The sequence below is a fragment of the Lissotriton helveticus genome, chromosome 12 (genome assembly GCF_964261635.1).
Source record: "Lissotriton helveticus chromosome 12, aLisHel1.1, whole genome shotgun sequence".
Classification (NCBI taxonomy): Eukaryota; Metazoa; Chordata; class Amphibia; order Caudata; family Salamandridae; genus Lissotriton; species Lissotriton helveticus.
The window spans coordinates 117,269,344-117,289,897 of NC_136073.1; the positions used below are offsets into that span (position 1 = coordinate 117,269,344).

Consider the following 20,554-nt stretch of genomic DNA (forward strand, 5'->3'; position numbering starts at 1 on the left):
GGTTGTCACTGCTGCAAAGTTCTCAAGCAGAGCCTACAGGAGATCGTTTCGCTGTGAATGCCAAATAGGTAGTGAATGGACCCCATTAATATTTAAGGCGGGACTTCGCAGACCTTCAGCTCCCAATATCCTTCAAGTTGCTCGTGGCAATAGGCAGCACCCAGTATTTAGTTATGGGAGGAGGGACGCCGCCACCGGTGCATTGCCACCCTTCGCTTAGTCAGTGGAAGTAGTAAGCCCGTGAGGCATCTAACTCCAACTGGGACATTCCTGACATTTCACAGCAATACCATTAGGAGGTTTCTCTGAGGATGGTAGTTAGTGATTAAGTCAATAGTATCAAACACGGACAACCAGACCTTAGCAACAACAGGGTACTTCCAAACCAAATGTAAAAAGTCTGCTTCTTAGGACACTGTAGCGCATGCAGTACGGCTACCCCCCAGGAGCATTTATACAAGTCTCAGCCTGTAAATTGGTAACAATGCACCAGTCGGAGTGCAACATTAGCACCACTGGTCCTCAGTGGGAAGAGTCGAGGTCATCCATCTAGAGGGATTTCACCCCTTGGGTGCAAATAGCTTTGTCTTGCATAATGGTGTACAGACATGAGGAGGAAGGAGTATCAGGCAGTATCTCAAATGCATGTAGTACTGGGGGACATCGGGAGCAGGCAGTGTATATCTTTATGTGGTGCGCAAAGACAGTGATAGAGAAAGATGCCTAAGGGCAAACTTTGGAATTCACTTTTAATCATCTTTAAGGATAGAAACTGGAAGTTAGTGTACAAATACCTCAGTGTGGTCAGACACATATGGATTAGCTGAAGGCAGATACCATTCTTTTTAGTAAGAGGTAATAATGGGTTGCGTACAAATGGCATCTCGCTAGCATATAGACAGTTCAATTTAGGCCTACGTTGGAGACGACTCCAGGCCTAGACTGAGCAGTCCACTGTGTTCATTTCAGCTCTAGGATGCAGGTAAACAAAGAGCGGTATTCATCGGGGAGGGTGACAAGTTGTCACCATCAATGGCAGTATGGGGTTGAAATGGTGTATGGAGATGCAAAAATAATGTCGAACTGGGCTTGTGCACAGTAATAATATAATTCTTAAAAAGGTGCACATACCACACTGCTCAAACGGTAATATGGAGATCTTAATTGCCACTCTAGGATGTTTGCCTGCCCATGTCAAACCAATGATGCTGGATGTAACACAGTTAAAGAAGTGTTTAGTTAGTGGGATTGGAATATTAACAAAAGAGGTATACATTTCTGTGGAGTACCACCACCTTGGTAATAGGAATCTTGCCAGCCATGGATAGCGGAGTGTCATCTATACCAGTACCCGCTCTACAGCAAGCCATATAGTTGAAGGCATCCTGTGTGTCTGCACTTTCAATACATTCTTTTGATTGGACTGGTGGATGTTTTGTATGGCAGGTGTTTCTGCTTGACTGAGAAAGTGTGTCAGCGGAAACTTGTGGAGTGCCTTCTGGCCCTACACATGTTACTGAGGCATTTCAAATCTTGTTCGCACCAGGTGAACCAAGCCACTGCCGGTTATCTATGGTGGCACTAAATAAAATTGCTGCAGTGGTACAGGAGGTCTCAGGAATAAGAGTGGCAAGCAAGGAGCATGCTGGGGCCACCATTATGGTTAGCACACCTGTCAGTGGGTGGGGCATCAAGGGACAGCACCTAGCTGAGGCCCTTTGCAGAAACCAGACATCCTATGTATCCAGATTCATCAGCATAAGGAATAAGACAGCCCAAAACCAAATCACCCCTGACAAGAATGAGTAACTGGGGGACCCAATGGTATGGGTAACTCCTGATTCCTGTGCGCAAGTGACTGTTTCTCTGTCCCTAGCGTGGCTCATTCTCTGTAGCATAGACAGAGCTTACATTGCCCCTGCCAGTGATAAGCAGCTGAATATGAGGCAGATGTGCACACTGACCCAAGCTGCAAAGGAGGGCCCTACGTGCTGAAACTAAGGCACTGTGTCTGAATTGGGTGCACCCAGTAGGTGTGGTGAGTCCCTGTGTGTCTTACAAAGTACAGAGGTGAGGTCTAGCCCACATGTGAAGTAAACTTTTTAATGATTTTTGTTATAACATGAATTGCATTGAAAATAGACCCTCTTAGCTCTCTAATGAAACAATGTAGTGTTATTGAGTGTTATTGAGTGATGAGTTATTTGTTTCTCTCTAAGCAAAGCAGAGGCACTTCAATACACAGGGGGGTACAGATAAAGAATGGGTAGGAACCTTAAGTCTGAGAGGGCAGAGCCATGCACCACACCCACAGTGCAATTAACGCTCTTACCAAGGTGGATGCATGGTGGTGCTCTCGCTCATTCACACATGCAGACGTGTCCTTCTCAGGATGCTCTGGTCAGTTCAGTGGTCTAGTTTGGTACAATGTGGAGCAGGAGTAGTAGTATATGTTCAGGTGAGGACTACAGAACTGGATGCCTTACTCCATGTAGGAGGCGGGCCAAATTATTTGAGACATTGTTTTGAAAAATATGAGCCATCCAGATACCTGTGCTCATCCGGGGCAAACAATCTGGCCATTCCCAGGATTTACAGGGCCAACTGGGGACGTAGAAGATTCGTGATGGGCATAGCAAGACTTTGGAATGAACTGTCCCCAACTGTCAGAGCCATGCCAAGCTTACTGGTATTCAGAAATGCACTTAAGGTTTTTTGTCTAAATCAGTTGCAGAATCCTAGCCCACTTCTCTGAGTTAGCACCTTGATGGGAATTTGTGGGCTTAAAAATGCCTTTAACATTAACATGTGGGGCAACAAACAGCTGACGGAGAGGTAATATTGCATGTTTTCTCCTACACATTGAAGCTGTCTGCCATCTGCCATTCTCCTAGTACTTCATTCACACACTGTTTGGACACTTACATCACAGCATAGACCAGCTGCACGACCTTTCACTGGTTACCACCACTCTATCTGCAGTCCCAGTTTAACATCTGCTTCTTATCTGAGGGTCATTTGCACAGAGACATTCCTTCCCGACATGCCTTAGCATGTCCCCTAAACAGGGCAGCAAAGAGATCAGACTCACTAGCTGCTTGGGGATGTGAAAGTCTGATTGCAAAGTGCATTTTATTGTACTTGTCATTTCTGCATTATTAACGGCATGAGATGCTCTCTCATGTTTCACGGTCACTGAAGATGAAAATATTTCATGTGCCTTGCCAGAAAATGCATCTCAGTTTTTCCAGTGGGAAAAAACCGTGTGGTACAACAACCGCGCTATTCCATTACAGTACAGTCACAGCAGTCGTGAATTCTGTATGGAGGATGGCTGACTTTTAGAAAAAACAGGGAGATTTTGGGAAGATCTGGCCCGTTAAAAGTCAAGAGGGCCAGAGAAGAGTCAGCTGTATGCTAAGTGCAGACAATGTACCTTCAGTACCATAAGGGGCAAATGCTCTGCTGTTTGTAATGCTGAGGATTAAGGTAATGCACTGATTCAGTGCCGTTAATAGCGGCCAATGCAGATATTAATGCTGCAGATATCTAGGTATTACTAAGAAGTGATCTGTGCTATATGAAGCACTATGCAAGTGCAGAATATCAACCCATTCATGGATTCACTTTATCTATGCAACTTAATCACATCTCATGAATGGGAAGTAGGGGAAACAGGGAGTTAAATAGAGAGAAACATCAATGATTGCTCATTTCCTCCCAAAGGGCTTTGCATGAGGAGGCAAAGAGAGGAGGGATTGATCAGGAGAGGGACACGACTGAAACAGTCCTGACACATTTTCCTGTTCCACTGGCCATACTGAGAAGTTCACAACAATCAATAGAATGCATGGTACTGTTGTAATGTAAAATTTGAATACACAGTAGAAACTGTAGAAAACGAAAATATAGCTCGACAACAGACACCAGCAGAAACCACACAGCTGTATGTGGTGAAAGAACAGTGTAGGCTCAAATCTTGTACTGACGAGAGGAAGGTGAAGAGTTCACTTGAGGGCACAATGGAATAAGTAACTTGAAATGGTAGCAATTAAAGGCCAATTCGTGTTTAGCAAGTATAAAATAATGTATGGCTTTTGCACAAGGGGTTGCTGGCATGGATTTTGTGGTTTCAAATAGATCGCAACTTGATTAGACAATGGGTGCAGGAAATCCAATTAGGAAAGAACACAAGGAGGTCTTAGGTGCACAATGATAAAACCACGCACTCCACTAAAATTGCATTTACCACGAATACTCATACAATCACAAGTAAAGAATGCTTCGTTTGTTAATCATTGTTAAAACTGCAATAAAGAATGTGTAGAGGATTAGGTCAGAGAATGGGGTTATGGGGTCACAAGTCTTTTAATGTTTTTCAGTTTTCAATCTGTAACCAGTGAGTCAACTATTATTTTCTGGTTTGTAATAAGGCATTTAGTAAATGCTGCATTAATAGAGCTGCCTGTGAAGCAGCAAGTTGAGACCAGCTGCCTGCTTGTGTGTGAGGAGGGTCTGTCTCCCTCTCGCGACAGTAAAGAACTGTCTTTACTTTGCCAAAGTGGAGTCTGTGTCTTTTTCAATAAAATGTTTAAAGTCAGTTGCAGAGCCAGCCTAAAAGGTCCCTCTTGCCCCACCTGACTATTGGCAATGGAAGACCACCTACCTCCCGATGCATAGATAATTGTGCACATTTTATTGAGGTAAGCAGACACTGTGTTCACTGAAGTGCTGCCTGTGCACAGGGTTTAAGGGAAGATTGCTGTATTTTTAAGGTGAGGACAATACGGAATACGTTCCATGTTTAAATGCTTGTGACTTGTTTCCCTTTACAATAGTAAATACAGATGTAAATATAAGGTTATAAGAGACATAAGGTTATTGCATGCAAGACTGTGTACATGTGTTGCACAATAGTCAGAAATGTGTTACATAACTGGTTAACCTGTAATTCGCAATAGAAGGTTGGAAGTGGTCAATGTGGGTAATTTGAAAATTGGAAGGTGCCGCCAATATGTGTTCCAAGGCTTCACACAGAGGGACAGCTGAAAAGCTGGCGTTGTTAAACTTTACCTCTAGGTAAAATCTGAACACTCATATTACTGACCTGGACCTAAAGTCCAAAAGTCATTTCATGGTCTGAGAGATGCATGGTGTGAAAAGGACATCGTCTCATAGCGTGGAGGAAAGTGACCAGGGGTTGCCAATTGCATTTACTGTTTAGAATAGAATAACGTTCATTATCATCATTTAGAAGTACTAGAAGTGTTCATGTTTTATGGTGAGTGAGTATTAATGAATGAAATGTGGCCACAGAATGATGTTGTTGTGTAATGTAGCATAATGTACATTATGTTATTTTAATGTACACTGCATAAGTTGTACGACACACAGTTGATGACGTTTCCTGTTTTTAAATGCTAGTGTAAGTTTATAAAAGTGGAATTGTATTTGTTCAGATAGAGAAAAAGTTAAATTGTAGAAAGCATTAGAAATACGAATGATCATGGAGACTCCCTTAGCGTATATGCAAAAGACTTTTCCACACAATCAGAGAACATTGCAATAATATAACTTAGAATGGTTTTAAGCCACCCAAAAACATATATATCTCTGGCCAAAAGAAGGGAGATTTAATGACAAAATAATTGACCATATTACTACATATCTTAAAAGTAAATATGCAGGAGCCAATTTACAGAAGAAAGAAGCTATTAAGGCTTTTTGGCGAGTTTTTTGTGAAAAATGTAAAGACTCATATGATCACCTCTCCCAAGGTACCTAGGGCAAGATGTTTTTTAAAAAGACATGCAATGCAGTGCTGCACCCAAAGAGGCTGCTCTGCGTTATGTGACAGATGGAGCATGAGAGCGGCATATCTACAGAGATATGGCTCTCTCCTCCCTTCTCCCTACCACCACTGCTGAGATCAGCTGCAGTGCTCCAGGCATACACCTTAGTGCAATAGTGCTAGGGTGCGTACCTGAAACTAGCATAGTTTTTGTACATGAAGTGTACCCCTCCTGTACAAAATACTATGCCTAGACAAGTTTAATCACTTTCCCCACTTTGTATGTGTGCTGCACACTTTCGTTTATCTGATCTCCCATTCCCCTACTCACCAAATTCCTGGAACAAAACCACCTACTAGATGCTTCACAATCTGGATTATTTGCCAACCACAGCACTGAACTTGCACTGTTTGCCACCACAGACACCATCAGAACACTCCGCCCTGATCCTCCTCGACCTCTCTGCGGCGTTCAACATCATCTCCCACAACACCCTCCTCAACAGACTCTACAACATAGGCAGAAAGTAAGTTGCCCTCAGGTGGATCGCCTCCTTCCTGACAGGACGCACACAGAGCATCCGACTGACCTCCGCACCCAAAGACATCATATGCAGCGTATCACAAGGATCATCCTCAGCCGTCAGATCCCACAGACTAAACATTGCCTCCTATGCAGACGACACTCAACTGATCCTCTCTCTCACCAAGGACTCCTCCAACATCAAAACCAGCTTCTGCAAAGCCATAACTAACATCATAGCGAAATCAATGAGAGACAACTGCCTCCAACTCAACTCCGACAAAACTGAAGAACTGATCTTCGAGAAGAACACCTCTGCATGGGACCAAACTGGTGGCCTGCAGAACTCAAACCCCCAAGGACCGACTATGCATGCAACCTCAGCATCATCAGCAACTGCCAATTGATAATGAAACGACAAGTCAACACAGTCGCCTCCTCCTGCTTCCACACTCTTCACGTGCTCTGCAGAATCTTCAGATGGATTCCAACCAACACCATAAAGACTGTCACTCAGGCCCTTGTCACTAGCCACCTCGACTACGGCAATGCCCTCTATTCTGGCATCGCTCCTCAGAAGACTCCAGATCATACAGAATGCTGCAGCCAGACTCATCCGGGACTTCCCCAAACTAACCCACATCATCCTCCATCTGAGAGACCTCGACTGGTTCCCCATCCAGAAGAGATGCCAGTTCAAGATCCTTATGCATGCCTACAAAGCCCTCCATGACCTAGGACCTACTTACATCAATCATTGACTGAACTTCCACCAGCTCTCCAGACACCTGTGCTACTCTTTACCTGCCTTCGCACACACACCCTGCATTCATCACAGTCACAGCGGGGTCCGCTCCTTCTCCTACATCCCTGCCAAGAACTGGAACAACCTTCCCCTCGAACTCCGTACAGCCTCCTCGCTAGAAGACTGCAGAAAGAGACTCAAGACCTGGCTCTTCAATGGAGAAACAGCGGTCAGATACCCCAGGGTGACAGTACAGTGCTTTACAAATGATTGATTGATTGAAAGAAAGGAGAAAAACATTTCTCCTTTTAATGCCTCCTTTGAAGCAGCATTAACGTTTGGCGCTAAACCCGGTCTACAATTGTTTGTAGGTAGGGTTTTGCATCAAAATACATTTGTGGTTGCTTGAGAGTGCCCATGTACCCATGTAATGCCCCCTTAGCACTAAGTAACGCAAAGCAGTGCTTCGTGCTGCTTTTTGTTACTTTTAGGGTACTTTCCAGTGCAAACCAGTTTTGCACTGGAAAGTAAATTAGGGAGAAAACATTTTGTGCTAGTTAGCTGCACTTTTATGATGCTAACCCAGAGATTTCAGAGAATTCTGAAATTGAGGCCCCTTCATAGTCTCCAAAAATTATCCCTAATGTTGCCCCACAAATGCCTAAGCCAGAACATGCTAGTACATCTAGGCAGCAAACAAGAGTAGGTGACCCCCAGTTTTGAGGACAACTAGAAGCGCAGTTTACACTGCATTTAGACCCAGCCTCTCCCCAGAAGGATAGACGTGTGGAGCAATGTCCAGGAGATAGTGATGAGCAGTCATATGTTTCATCAGCAACATTACATTTGTTGCTGAGAAGGCACACCACAGGAAGAGTAGTTAGAGAGTAAGGGGCACATTAGGATGGCGGCACCCTAGCGGAAATCGGGACCGCCCGCCGAAAGGGCGGGGGTCCCGACATTGCCATTAGGATGCGCCCGCCACAGTGGTGGGCGCATTCCTCAATTTAACATTGTGGCGGGCGGTGCTCACTGCACCGCCCGCCACAATGTTAAAAAACAAAAGCACGCCTTTACACAATCGATGTTATAATATATGGGTCAACCCACTAGTACTGGGACCTGGGTAGTCAATGGTATATGAGGAGGGGTCCCAGATTGAACAACATAAAACACACAAATTCAAAATTTTAACAATGACAAAAAAACCTCATCAATATAAACTTCAGAGAATGTTATTTAATATACATCCTCATTTGAAAATTAATTACCATGTCTTTCACAATAATACAGTTTAAAGCATTTCATGACAAGCCCAGAAAAAAGCGTGGAGGAGGGAGTGAGGAAAGGAAAATTGTGCAACATAGGTTTAAATTAGTCATAGAGGAACAACATAGTAAGTGGTCTCATCAACATTTGAACATGTAGTACCACACTAGACATATATACATTATCATGTATTTATTCATGTATTAAAATAATCCTATCCTGTTAATTGCTGGCACAGATATCTGTTCCTACCTGTTAGCAAACGGATCATTTGTGACTGTGCCAGCAATTAACAGGATAGGATTATTTTAATACATGAATAAATACATGATAATGTATATATGTCTAGTGTGGTACTACATGTTCAAATGTTGATGAGACCACTTACTATGTTATTCCTCTATGACTAATTTAAACCTATGTTGCACAATTTTCCTTTCCTCACTCCCTCCTCCACGCTTTTTTCTGGGCTTGTCATGAAATGCTTTAAACTGTATTATTGTGAAAGACATGGTAATTAATTTTCAAATGAGGATGTATATTAAATAACATTCTCTGAAGTTTATATTGATGAGGTTTTTTTGTCATTGTTCAAATTTTGAATTTGTGTGTTTTATGTTGTTCCATCTGGGACCCCTCCTCATATACCATTTACACAATCGAAGCGGCAGGCACCGCACGGTGCCTGCCTCTTCGTTAATGCACCCCCCTTTGGCCTTCACTCTGGGGGCCCACAGGGGGCCCCAATAGTGAACACCGCATGCCTTTCCGTGGCGACATTGCCGCCACGGAAAGGCATTGAAAGAAGCCCATAGTAATATGGCGGGCTGTGTCTAACAGACACCGCCTCCATGTTACTCGTTTTCCGCCCCGGCCGCAAGGCGACCGGGGCGGAAAACAGGCCGGCGGTGTTTTTCACCGCTCCCTTCGCCATCCTAATATGGCGGGGGGGATTTGGGCTTGAGATGTCGGGCGGTTTGCCTCCGCCAGGCCGGCCGTGGCCACCGCCAGCCTGGCGGAGGCAAACCGCCCGACATCGTAATGGACCCCTTAGTGTCTATCCCACAGCGAAAAGATGCCGATGATGCAAGGTGAGTGACTATGTGGATGGGGCTGTAGTTATGGCACAGTGGCCTGTACATCAAGGAAGAGATGAGGATCTTAGAAGAACTTAAGAAAGTTTATCACCCTGGCAGAAGGAGAAGGGGAATGTAATAGTTTCACCAGAAAGTGTTCAAGAGTGCCTTTTGCAAAGTGAGGGTCGGAGAGATGCAAGTGAAGTGAGGAGCGAGGGATACTACAGTGACTTTCAGGGAGGTTTTGGGAGAATAACAGGTAGGATAGAATCTATATATAAGAGTGTGAATAGTATGGGTGAAAGGCTTCAACCCCCTAACGCTAGGCACCCTGCCTATGATGTTAATATCCAAGATCCCTTATTGATTTTGACCACACAAAGAGTGCGAGAAGATTGACTAAACATATTTATACTAGAGAAAGAGAGAGAGAGCAGGATATTCTTTCTAGAGTTAGCAAAACTTGAGCGACAGAGCTTGAGCGGTTGTGGTTTCTGGGATCACGTGGCCATCCAGACGTCAGGATGGGATCTTGTGAGGCAATGGGAAGATTGACACTACATGATAGATTAAAGCAACAAATGAAAGTTCAATCAGTTTTGCACAGCACAGATCTCACCCCTTGTGAGATAGTTGCTGAAGGAGAGAATAGCTGGTACAATGCTGCACCATATGTAGACAATTTAGTAGACTGGACTGAGCGGTTAGTTTCACAAAGGACTCCATGGCACAAGAAGGGTCCTTAGATCCATGCGATATGGCGAATGCTGAGGATTGCATTCTTCATGGTGAGGGAGATCCAGACTGGGATTATACCTACAAGCGGAAATGTCTGCGTGTATGGCAGAAATCTTTTGGACAACATAATCCCTAGCGTTCTACCACTCCCTTCATCAACTGCCCCTAATAGGCAAGGGACCTCGGGCACCTCATTGTGTTCCTTGGCCACACATGGATAAGGCAAATCTTTAAAAAATGTTGCTTCTGCTCACACAGGGAGCAAGGCAATGGATTAGAGCTTTTGAAAAACAAACTGCAGGTATCACCTTAGCAGTAGGGGTCATAAAGTGTCTGCTCAGTTCCCTTACAGAAGATGAAACAGACACTGTTTTTCAAAAGTCTGGAGTGAGAAATTTTACCATCACTGAGACTAGGGGGCATATTTACAAGTCCCTATTGCCTCTACAACATGACTTTTAGTGACGTTGAGGAGGCGATAGGGAATTCGCCTTATTTACAAGGCAGCGTTAAGCCACTGGCCTAACACTGCCTTGTAAATAAGGCACCCTTTCATACTGTACTTAGCGTGAAAGGGGAGGGCAATGGGTGTTGTGGTGGGCGTTCCACCGCAATACCCATTGATTTTGTAACTGGCCCCTATTTACAAGAGTGGTGTAAATAGGAGGCAGCGCCAAAATGAAGACCCATGGAAAACTGGTCTTAAACAGACGAAACGAGGAGAAACACTTTATTTCTCTTTGTTTTTGCTATTTCCATGTGTGCTGCTTTGGAACACACATGGAAACAGCAAAACCCCAATGATTGTTTATGGGCAGGAAGAGCTCCCTTCCTATACATAAACATTCATTAAAAATATACAATTTGCTAATTCTAAGAGTGCTGCATTAAGCAGTACACATAAAAGTTACAACCCGCCATTTAAAAGATAGTTTATGTGCAGAAGGGACATCTTCCTGCACATAAACAATCTTCCACTCAACGCAGACACCCTTGCACTGTTGTGCAAGGGGGCCTGTTTTGCCGCTAGGCAGTTAAATTTAGCACCAGTGCAGGGGGTCTCCATTTAATTTGAAACAACAGTGGTTTGGAATCCGCTGAGGAATATGTAACCTGATTAGGCTAGATATTGGTTCTCTCATGGCTCAATTAATATAGCCAAATGAGGATCCCGCTCAGTTCCATTTTAGGATAAAAGAAAAATGAACCTAAGAAGTAGGTCAGGGTTGGGAGGTAAAAGGAGGAAATGCCATAATATTTTATAATGTAGTAAAAAAACAGGGTTGCCCTCTGATGTACAGAAAAGCTTAGGTAATATAGTGGCATTAGAAGCCAAGCCCTGGACAGAAATTCAAGCGCACATAATCCATTTGTGCAAGAAAAAGCAGGCGAAAGAAAGGAACAAACAGGAGGTGGCGGGGAAAGCAGCAGCCATTTTAGTGCAGCAGATGTTGGCAAAGAAAGGAGCAGTGGAAGGACCTGAATTGGCAGCCGCCACTTAGATGGCTGCAATGGTTGTGGGATCAGTCCCAGGGGCCACCCAACAACAGTACCCAAAGCAGCAGGATAATGTATGGATGTAGGGAAGAAGCAGAGGAGAACGAAGAGGAATAGGAAGAGGTGGTGTGCAGACAGAATATTGAGTTTAAAATATCGAGGTGCACAAAGATCGAGTCTGAAATATTGTGGTTCAGAAATATCGATAGCTAGAATATCGTAATCAAGAATATAGACTTACGGTAAGTAATATCAATCTAAAAAATATTGAATTGTTTAATATCGCTTGCAAAAATATAGTTGTTAAAAAAAAATCGATTTTTTAATTAATATTATGTATTTTGGTATATGTTTTAAATGTATGTGATATATTTTTTGTATAAGAATTGTTTGTATTTTTAATATATGTGTTACAGTTTTAGTAGTTATTAAAAAGTTTTATTGGAATTTTGTGTTTTTACTTCTGTAGCGTGTTGTGGGTTTACAGGGGAATAGGGTGGGAAGCAATTTAATTATATTAAATGAATTGATTATTTGTATTTATTAAAGTAAGATATTATAGTGTTACATGTGTAAAGTAATTTATTATTAATTAATTCATAATGTATTGTTAATTAATAATTATTTTTTTTGTAATGAAGTATGGTAATTGTGTAATTAATTAGGTGTGTGTTTTGGTGTTTATTGGTGTAAAGGGTGTGAAGTAATTTCTTTTTAATTCATGAATTAGTAATTGGGTACTAATTTTAAATAATTGATAATTTTAGGTGTGTGTTGTGGTGTTTATAGGGGTACTGGATGGGAAGTAATTTGTGTTTAATTAATTAATATATAGTTGTTACCTAATGTTTATTATGTGATATTTATTTGGGTAATTGTTTGTGTTTTTACTTTTAAAGGGGTAAAGGATGGGTATTAAATACATTTTAATTACTTTATAATTCATTGTTAGTAGTAACAGTTAATTTAAAAATAAGTTTTAATTCTGTTTTATTATTTTAAAGTTGAATTTAGGTGTATGTTGTGGACATTATAGTGTTAAAGTGTGTGGAGTTAATGTTTATTCGTTTTTTAAAATAACTTTTAATGTATTATTAATTATGTTAATTATGGAAGTGCATTTTATTTAAAATGTTGAAGTGTGTTGTTATTGGTGTGGTGTTATAGGGTAGGAAATAAAATACATACTTTTATGTATTAATTAATGTTTTTGTTTGTAAATATTTTCTAGTTTAAAAGAATTTAAAAAAAAAGTTTATTATTTAATTTTATATCATATTTGTAGGTATTTTTTATATATAATTATTATTATATGTTTACCTTTTATATATTTAATATATTTGATTTTAATGTTTAAATATTATTTATAGATATTAGTATATATATATATATATATATATATATATATATATATATATATATATATATATATATATATATATATATATATATATATATATATATATATATATATATATATATCCTGCACTTTCCCTACTGTTGCACTCACTGGAGTGGGAAAAGTAATTTTTACCCCTCCACTATACAGCACTTTCCCTACTGTTGCACTCACCGGAGTGGGAATAGTAAAGTTTACCCCTCCAATAACGAACACTTATCCTACTGTTGCACTCAGTGGAGTGGCAATAGTAATTCTTACCCCTCCGCTATACAAACACTTTCCCTACTGTTGCACTCTTTGGAGTGAGAATAGTAATTTTTACCCCTCCGCTATCCAACACTTTCCCTACTGTTGCACTCGTTGGAGTCGGAATAGTAATTTTTTCCCCTCCGATATCCAACACTTTCCGTACTGTTGCTCTCACTGGAGTGGGAATAGTAATTTCTACCCCTCTGCTATCCAACACGTTCCCTACTGTTGCACTGACTGTATTGTGGAATGTAAGCTTTAAATATTTTTTAATATTTGAATGTTTAATTTATTATAGATTTTTGTTTTTTTATATTTTAAATCATTGATTTATATTTTTAGTTTTTGATATAATTTTAAACTTTTACCATAATTTAAAAATAATAGTTTATTAATTGTTTTAAAGTAAATATATAGGTATAAATAATTATGTTAGTGTGTTTATCTTTTTTTATTAAATGTATTTCTGATATTCATTTAAAATGTATATTACATGTATTTTATTTTGTTTCAATTAAATTGAATATATTTAATATATATTATTTTATATTTATATAAAAGTAGATATTTTATACATCAATATTTTTAGTCCACATATTTGTACTTACCTGTTTAAGTGTAGGAGTCGATATTTTAAAGCCTACCTGTGTGTAAGGAGGGCCTGTCTCCCTGTCACGACAGTAAAGGACTGTCTTTACATTGCCAAAGAGGAGTCTGTGTCTTTTTCATTTTAAATGTTTTAAGTCACCTTGCAACAGTACCTGCCCAGTGTGTAGCATTCCAATCTCTGTAAGAGAAGTTAGCTGTTTCTCTGGTCATTGCCAAACATGCACATCAGTGTTTTCTATCTGAGCAACCATGGTTTCACCATGTTTTGACTGCACGCTTTACTGAGAGAGTTAGAAAGAGAGAAGAATCCTCTTATGTAAAGATCATCTAAACACTGTCTGGAACTTAGATATCTCTACATACAACCTTGGCTTAACACTGTCTAAAACTTAGGGGTCTATTAGGATGGCGAACCGACCGGCGGCGGACATCCGCCCGCGATTGCAACCCGGAAAACCACCGGTCCCATTAGCATGGCGGTGACGACCGTAGCGGTGAGACTTTCCGCACCCCTCTTTTTTGCCAGTATCAGTCCGCACGCCAGCCTAGCGGGTGGAACTGGACCGCCACAATGGTGCAGGTGCAGGGCCATGCTCCAACAGCATGATTATGATGCCGGCGGTAGCCAGCCTTTCCACGTCGGTGGGAGCGCCATGGAAAGGCATGTGGAGAATGTGGCCTCTAATGTGTTGGGGGGGCGTGTGGGTGCACTGGGGGGGTCATGTCCCTGTACCAGGTGACAGGCACTGTGCAGTGACTGCCACGCAATGCAGGGATATGCAGGACATACTTTTATGGACATTGAGGCGGTGCTGCTGGCAGCAGCAACCGCTACAATGTTAAATGCCGCGATCCAACCGCTGCGGTCAGACGTTGACTGCGGAGCATACTAATTGGACCAGCGGTTTTCCCGCGGTCCTAGCGGGCGGTATTTTCCTGCTACTATGGCGGTTGGAGTGATTTTCCGACCGCCATCCTAATAGACCCCTTAGAGACATACAAAGATGCTTAATTTGAAATCTAAATAAATAAAATAGACTAGAATAAAAATAAAATTAAAAATAAGCGCAGGAGCCCATAAGTTTTCTTAGGAGTACTTTGTAGGTACTGCTGAATGCTGGGGTTGTTGAATACCAAGACTAACTATTCTTAATTCTACCTCATGCCTCTTTCTGGCTATCTCAATCTCACTCTTGCAGGTTCTTTTTCAACACTCGCTTTCTCCTTTTGTAACTGTTTGCTTTCTCCTCCTCCTTCTTTCGCCATTCTTCTAACATTTTGCTCTCTTTCTCTGGGACAAGCCTCTGAGGATGAAAAGTCCTATCCTTGATGATGAGGATGGATTCTCTGTCTTGGTTTGGTTTAGCTTCAGGCAGTTGCTTGGCACCAGTGCTTGGGTGACAGGCAGTCCCAGAGGCAGTCAGTCCTGCTTCTGTACTGTAAGAGGGCTTGCAGAGACCTATTGGTGTTGGGTGGAGTTGGCTACGGTGGCCAGCAGTGGACAGCGTGGGACTCTGAACTGACTAAAGAGGAACAGCAAGAGGATGGAGCCTTTTGGACAATGAGGGTCACTGGGAGGCTGTGGGAGGGGAATGAATGGATGAACTAGGATCCATTGGAGAGCTGGGTGCAGAGCCAATAGACTACTGTTTCAGTGAACCTCATGTCTGTTCATAACTTAAGAATTTACATTTTGATACACACATGCCAAGTTCATATTTTAACCTTGCCATCTTCTTGAGCTAGGATGTTGCTATTTCCTTCTTTCTCTGTGGCTGTCTTAATAAAACACTCTCACTACATGTTGATGCCACCTGCTGTGCTGCAGAATGGTGATCATCTATTGAAACCTGAACATAAAGCATTATGTCAGTGTGGTAGCATAAATGACAAATACATAAATGTGCCTCTAGGTACGCTAACATTGGACCTAAGGCTTCCCATATCTCACTTGCAGCCTCTATGCTTCCACTAGTGACCCCCCTGCCACGTACTGCATATTTTGAAAATAATCTGGGTTAAATGCATTCCTCAGCCATATGTTTTCAAAGGTTTCATTGTGGGCAACTATGATCTGCTATTTAGCTATTTAGCTTACTCATTGACTGAGGGGAAATGGTGCCAAGGCAGAGACTAGCGTCACAGAAGGCAAGGGTCACTTACCTCAGGCAGGTAGAAGCGCATATGGTGGCACAAGATGTCATACTTCTGCTTCGAGGTCGGACTGTAGCCTTTCACACGGCGAGAAAAGAAGGGGTTAGGGTAGTTGAACTGGTACTTCATGGGCAGGGCAAAAGTCAGGTTCCGGTGTTCTCCCAGGCGGTGCAAAATGTTCAAGATGGTGCTGCTGCCAGTCTTGTGAGTTTTGAGGAACACCACATGCAGTTTGGGCTGGCACGTCGCACTCGCTGCCGGCTTGGCCACTCTATCCAGGAAACTCCATGGCAAGAAGCGGTCTCCCTGTTCATTTCTAGGAGGCAACCTGAGAAGGAATAGTCAAAGATCTGTGCTAACAAGTTACTTTCCTTCTGTAAATCCTTATCTGGTAGAGACTCTATCTAGCTGCAGAACCCTTACCTTAGAATTATCCCCAGGGGTCAGAGTGTTTTTTTTTCTGAGCAGTACCCCTGCGTGTTGGTAGGTGGCGTAGTTCGACTCTGTGTTAGCGTTGTCGGCGGAGGAAGTGATGTACATGGTGTCTATACAGGCTCCACCCCACTACACGGATGGCTATTTCTTTATGCAACTTTCCCCACCAGAAGCGGAGAGCCACGAAGAATAATGACCACTGGTGTGTGAAAATAAGGCCCTGAAAGAGGAACATCCCTGAATCTATAAATCCATTCGCAGAGCGGTGAGGATGGGTGGGTCGGTAAGGAATATGCAGCTAGATAGGACCTCTACCCGATAAGGTGTTACTGAAGGTAAGTAACTTCTTCATCTAATAGAGACTACTAACCACAGATTCTTTACCTTAGAACAAATACCCAAGCAACAATCCCTGGAGGTGGTCTGCAAAACTATTTCACACTAAGAAATCCTGCAAGACCGAATAGGCAAAATGGCTTTCTCTGCGGGCTGACTGTACAAGGAGTAGTGCTTGGTAAACGTGTGCAGAGGTGCCCATATTGCTGTCTAGGACCGGGACTCCGTGTGCTAACATAGTGGTAGCTGCTTTGGCACTGGTGGATGAGCACACAAGCCCTCAGGGGGGTGCTTCTTGGCCAATGTTTAGCAGCTTTTGATATAGAGCACGATCCTTTGTGAGATGGTCTGTTTCTGTACCGCCTTCCCTTTCTGGGCTCCGACATACACCACGAAGCGATGGTCGTCCATCTGGAACTCTTTTGTGAGGTCAAGGCAGAACAACAATGCTCTTTTTGGGTCCACCCGATGTAGTTGCTACTCTTCCTTAGAGAGATGAAGTGGAGCGTAAAAGGTAGGCATGGTGATAGACTGTCCTATATGAAAGGGACCACCTTCGGTAACAAGGATGGTCTAGTCCGAAGAACCAGCTTGTCTGGGTAGAAGTTAAGATACAGAGGCTAAGATGACAAAGCCTGGAGCTCATTGACCCTAAGGGCTGATGTTATTGGCACTAGAAAAGTTGTTTTTATAGTAAGAAGCCTGATAGGGAAATTGTGTAATGGCTCAAAGGGAGCACACATCAGAAAGGTAAAGACTACATTTTGGACCCACTGAGACAAGATGAGGGTGGGAATATATGTGGAAGACCTTTCAAAGGCCTATGTATAATAGGGGACTTGAATAGGGATGGCAATCGCGGAAATGCTGAGATAGCAGATGTGCCATTTTTAAGGTGCACAAAGCAGAGCCTTGCTGAGCTACACAAAGAATAAAGAAAAAATAACCTGAGAAAGGGGAGCAGTTAGGGGAGCAACCAGCTTTTGTGCACACCATGTCACAAACTTGCCCCAAAGGAAGGAGTATACTGTCATGATGGAGGGAAGCCTGGCTGCCAAAATGACAGACTATCAACAGTAGGTCAAAAGCTGTCAACTGGTGCTACTCAAGCTCCACACATGGTGATGGAGCATTGACAGATTTAGGCAAAGAACCATCCCCTGCTACTGCGACAGGAGATCCTCCCATGGGGAAACCTGCTCAGAGGATACTGTCATGATGGAGGGAAGCCTGGCTGCCAAAATGACAGACTATCAACAGTAGGTCAAAAGTTGTCAACTGGTGCTACTCAAGCTCCACACATGGTGATGGAGCATTGACAGATTTGGGCAAAGAACCATCCCCTGCTACTGTGACAGGAGATCCTCCCATGGGGAAACCTGCTCAGAAGAACGATGGAAATGCTCAACAGTTTGGGAAACAAGACTTTCTGAGTCCAGTCCGGAGCCACAAGGATGACTTTGGCATGGTCGTTGCTAATTTTCTTGAGAACACTGGGCATACATGGTTTTGCCAGAAAGGCTTACAGGATGCCGAAGCACCCCTCGAGGCAAAAAGTATCTCCGAGAGAGAGCCACCTTGGAAACTCCAGCACACAAAGCTGGTGGCATTGCACATTATCGGTGGTGGCGAACATATCTAACCAAGGCTCTCCCCACTGCTTAAAGAGACCATGCTCTACCTCTGGATTGGAGGTGCCATTCATGATCCGCTAGACATCTTTGGACTAGTTTGTCTGCTATGGCGTTTAGAGATCCCGCCAGGTGCTGAACCACCAAGGAAATGCCCTGACATTCCAACCATGTCCAGAGGTGCCTCTTGACAAGAGGGTCCACATACCCACCCTGCCCTTTTTGTTGCAGTACCACATGGCAGTGGCATTGTCCGTGAACACCTGCACTAGCCTTCCCCTGTTAGGTGGTAGAAAGGTTTTCTGTACATGGAGCTCCAACAGGTTGATGTGGAGTCTGGACCCTTCTGAAGACTAGAGTCCTCTGATCTCCACCTCTCCCAGATGGCCGCCCCATCCCAGGAGTAACACATTTGTCACTACCATTAGATCTGGTTGGGGAAGGGAGAGGAGTCTTCCCCTGACCCAATAGCAGTCTGTTAGCCATCACTGCAGATTTTTTGCAGTACCCTCCAAGATCTGGACCATATCAGAGAGATTCCTCTGATGCTGTGCCTACTGGAACAACAGGTCCCACTGCAGAGCCTGCATATGCCAACAGACATTCGTCACTAACAGGATTCAGGATGGCCATGATGCCCAGCCGCCTCAGACTGAGTCTTAATAATACCTAAGATAGAGGCTGAAATATAGGTATCATGCCTGAATATCCTGGACTCATTGTTCGGGAGGATAAGCCCGAAGATGCACTGTGTCCAGAACAGCTCAGATAAAAGGGAGGATCTGAGAAAGGATCAGTTGTGACTTTGATACATTGATTGTGAACCTCAGTAAGAGCAGGAGGTCTGCCGTAGTCTGGAGTTGGGAGACGACCACCTGGGGCAAGCCCTGCCTTCAACAGCCAGTCATCGAGATAGCCAAAGAAAGATACCCCTGATCTTCGCAGAAGAGCTGCAACCACCACCATCACCTTGGTGAATACCTGAGGAGTGTTGGTAAGGCCAAAGGGGTCCACGGCAAACTGAAAGTGTTTGTGGCCTACAGTGAACCACAGGTTACGTATGTGGACAGGCAGAACAGGAATGTTGAAGTATGCGTCCTGCAAATCCAATGCCACCATCCAGTCTCCAGGGTCCAAGGCAGACAAGAATTAAGTGAGTGTGAGCATTTTGAATTTCTCCTTTTTCAGCAAGAAATTGGGAGGGAGCAGGTCTAGCATGGGACAAAGGCCTCTGACCTTCCTGGGCCCCAGAAAGTGGGGGGAATAACAACCACGACCTACGTCTGATGCCAGCACCCTCTCTGTGGTTCCCTTGGCCAAGAGAGCCACCACTTTCTGGCAGAGTAAAGAGATGTGGTCCTCCATCAGCCGGTCGCAAGTGGGTGGACTGGGTGGAGGGGTAGTCATGAAGGGGAGGATGTAGCCCCTTCGGACAATCTGGAGAACCCAGTGGTCGGATGCTATCGACTTCCAGGGGTGCAGGTGATGGCGTATCCTGCCTCACACTGGATGCCCATGATGGTCGGAGGGCAAACTAAAGAAGCTTGGAGGCTGTGGCTGCCGAGGTGGTGGCGGACTGGCCCGACCTCTGGCTACCTGATCCACGAGGTCTGTTCTACCACACACTCGGCCACGCAGGGGTTGGAAAGCTTGCATGCCATAGTGGCTGGGTAGGTAGTGACACAGCTGGAAGCCCCTTCCATGGTCATGAAAGGAGCGCAAGGTGGTCTGAAGTTGGCGAAGGGCCATGAAAAGGCCCAAGGACCTGGCCATAGCCCTTCTGTCCTTGAAGCACTCTATCGCTGTGTCCGCCTTGTCTCCGAAGAGACGGGAACCCTCAAAGGGCCTGTCCATGAGCGAGGCCTAGACATCTCCAAAAAGCCAGTTGTTCTTAACCAGTAGTGGTGCCTATGGGCCACCGATTATGAAACCGCTCTGCCTAGAGAGTCAGTCATATCCAGCCCACAGCGTATGCCGAACATAGCTGTGTCCCTTCCCCCAGCAATAGCTTGGGAGAGTATGGCTCAGTCCTTTCCAAGATAATAGACAGCACCTGCGCAACCGAGTCCCAGAGCGAATGGGCGTATCGGCCCAAAAGG

General features: G+C 43.6%; 1 protein-coding gene across 3 annotated transcripts in view; it reads right to left on the minus strand.

The window, feature by feature from the left end:
* The window catches only part of GAL3ST4 (galactose-3-O-sulfotransferase 4), a 122,929-nt gene that overhangs the window by 5,129 nt on the left and 97,246 nt on the right, over positions 1-20,554 (minus strand). For all 3 annotated transcript variants that reach the window (XM_078671004.1, XM_078671002.1, XM_078671005.1), the window contains exon 3: positions 16,063-16,381. In XM_078671004.1, the coding sequence (XP_078527130.1) occupies positions 16,063-16,381 (319 nt within the window). The remainder of the gene's footprint in view (positions 1-16,062; positions 16,382-20,554) is intronic.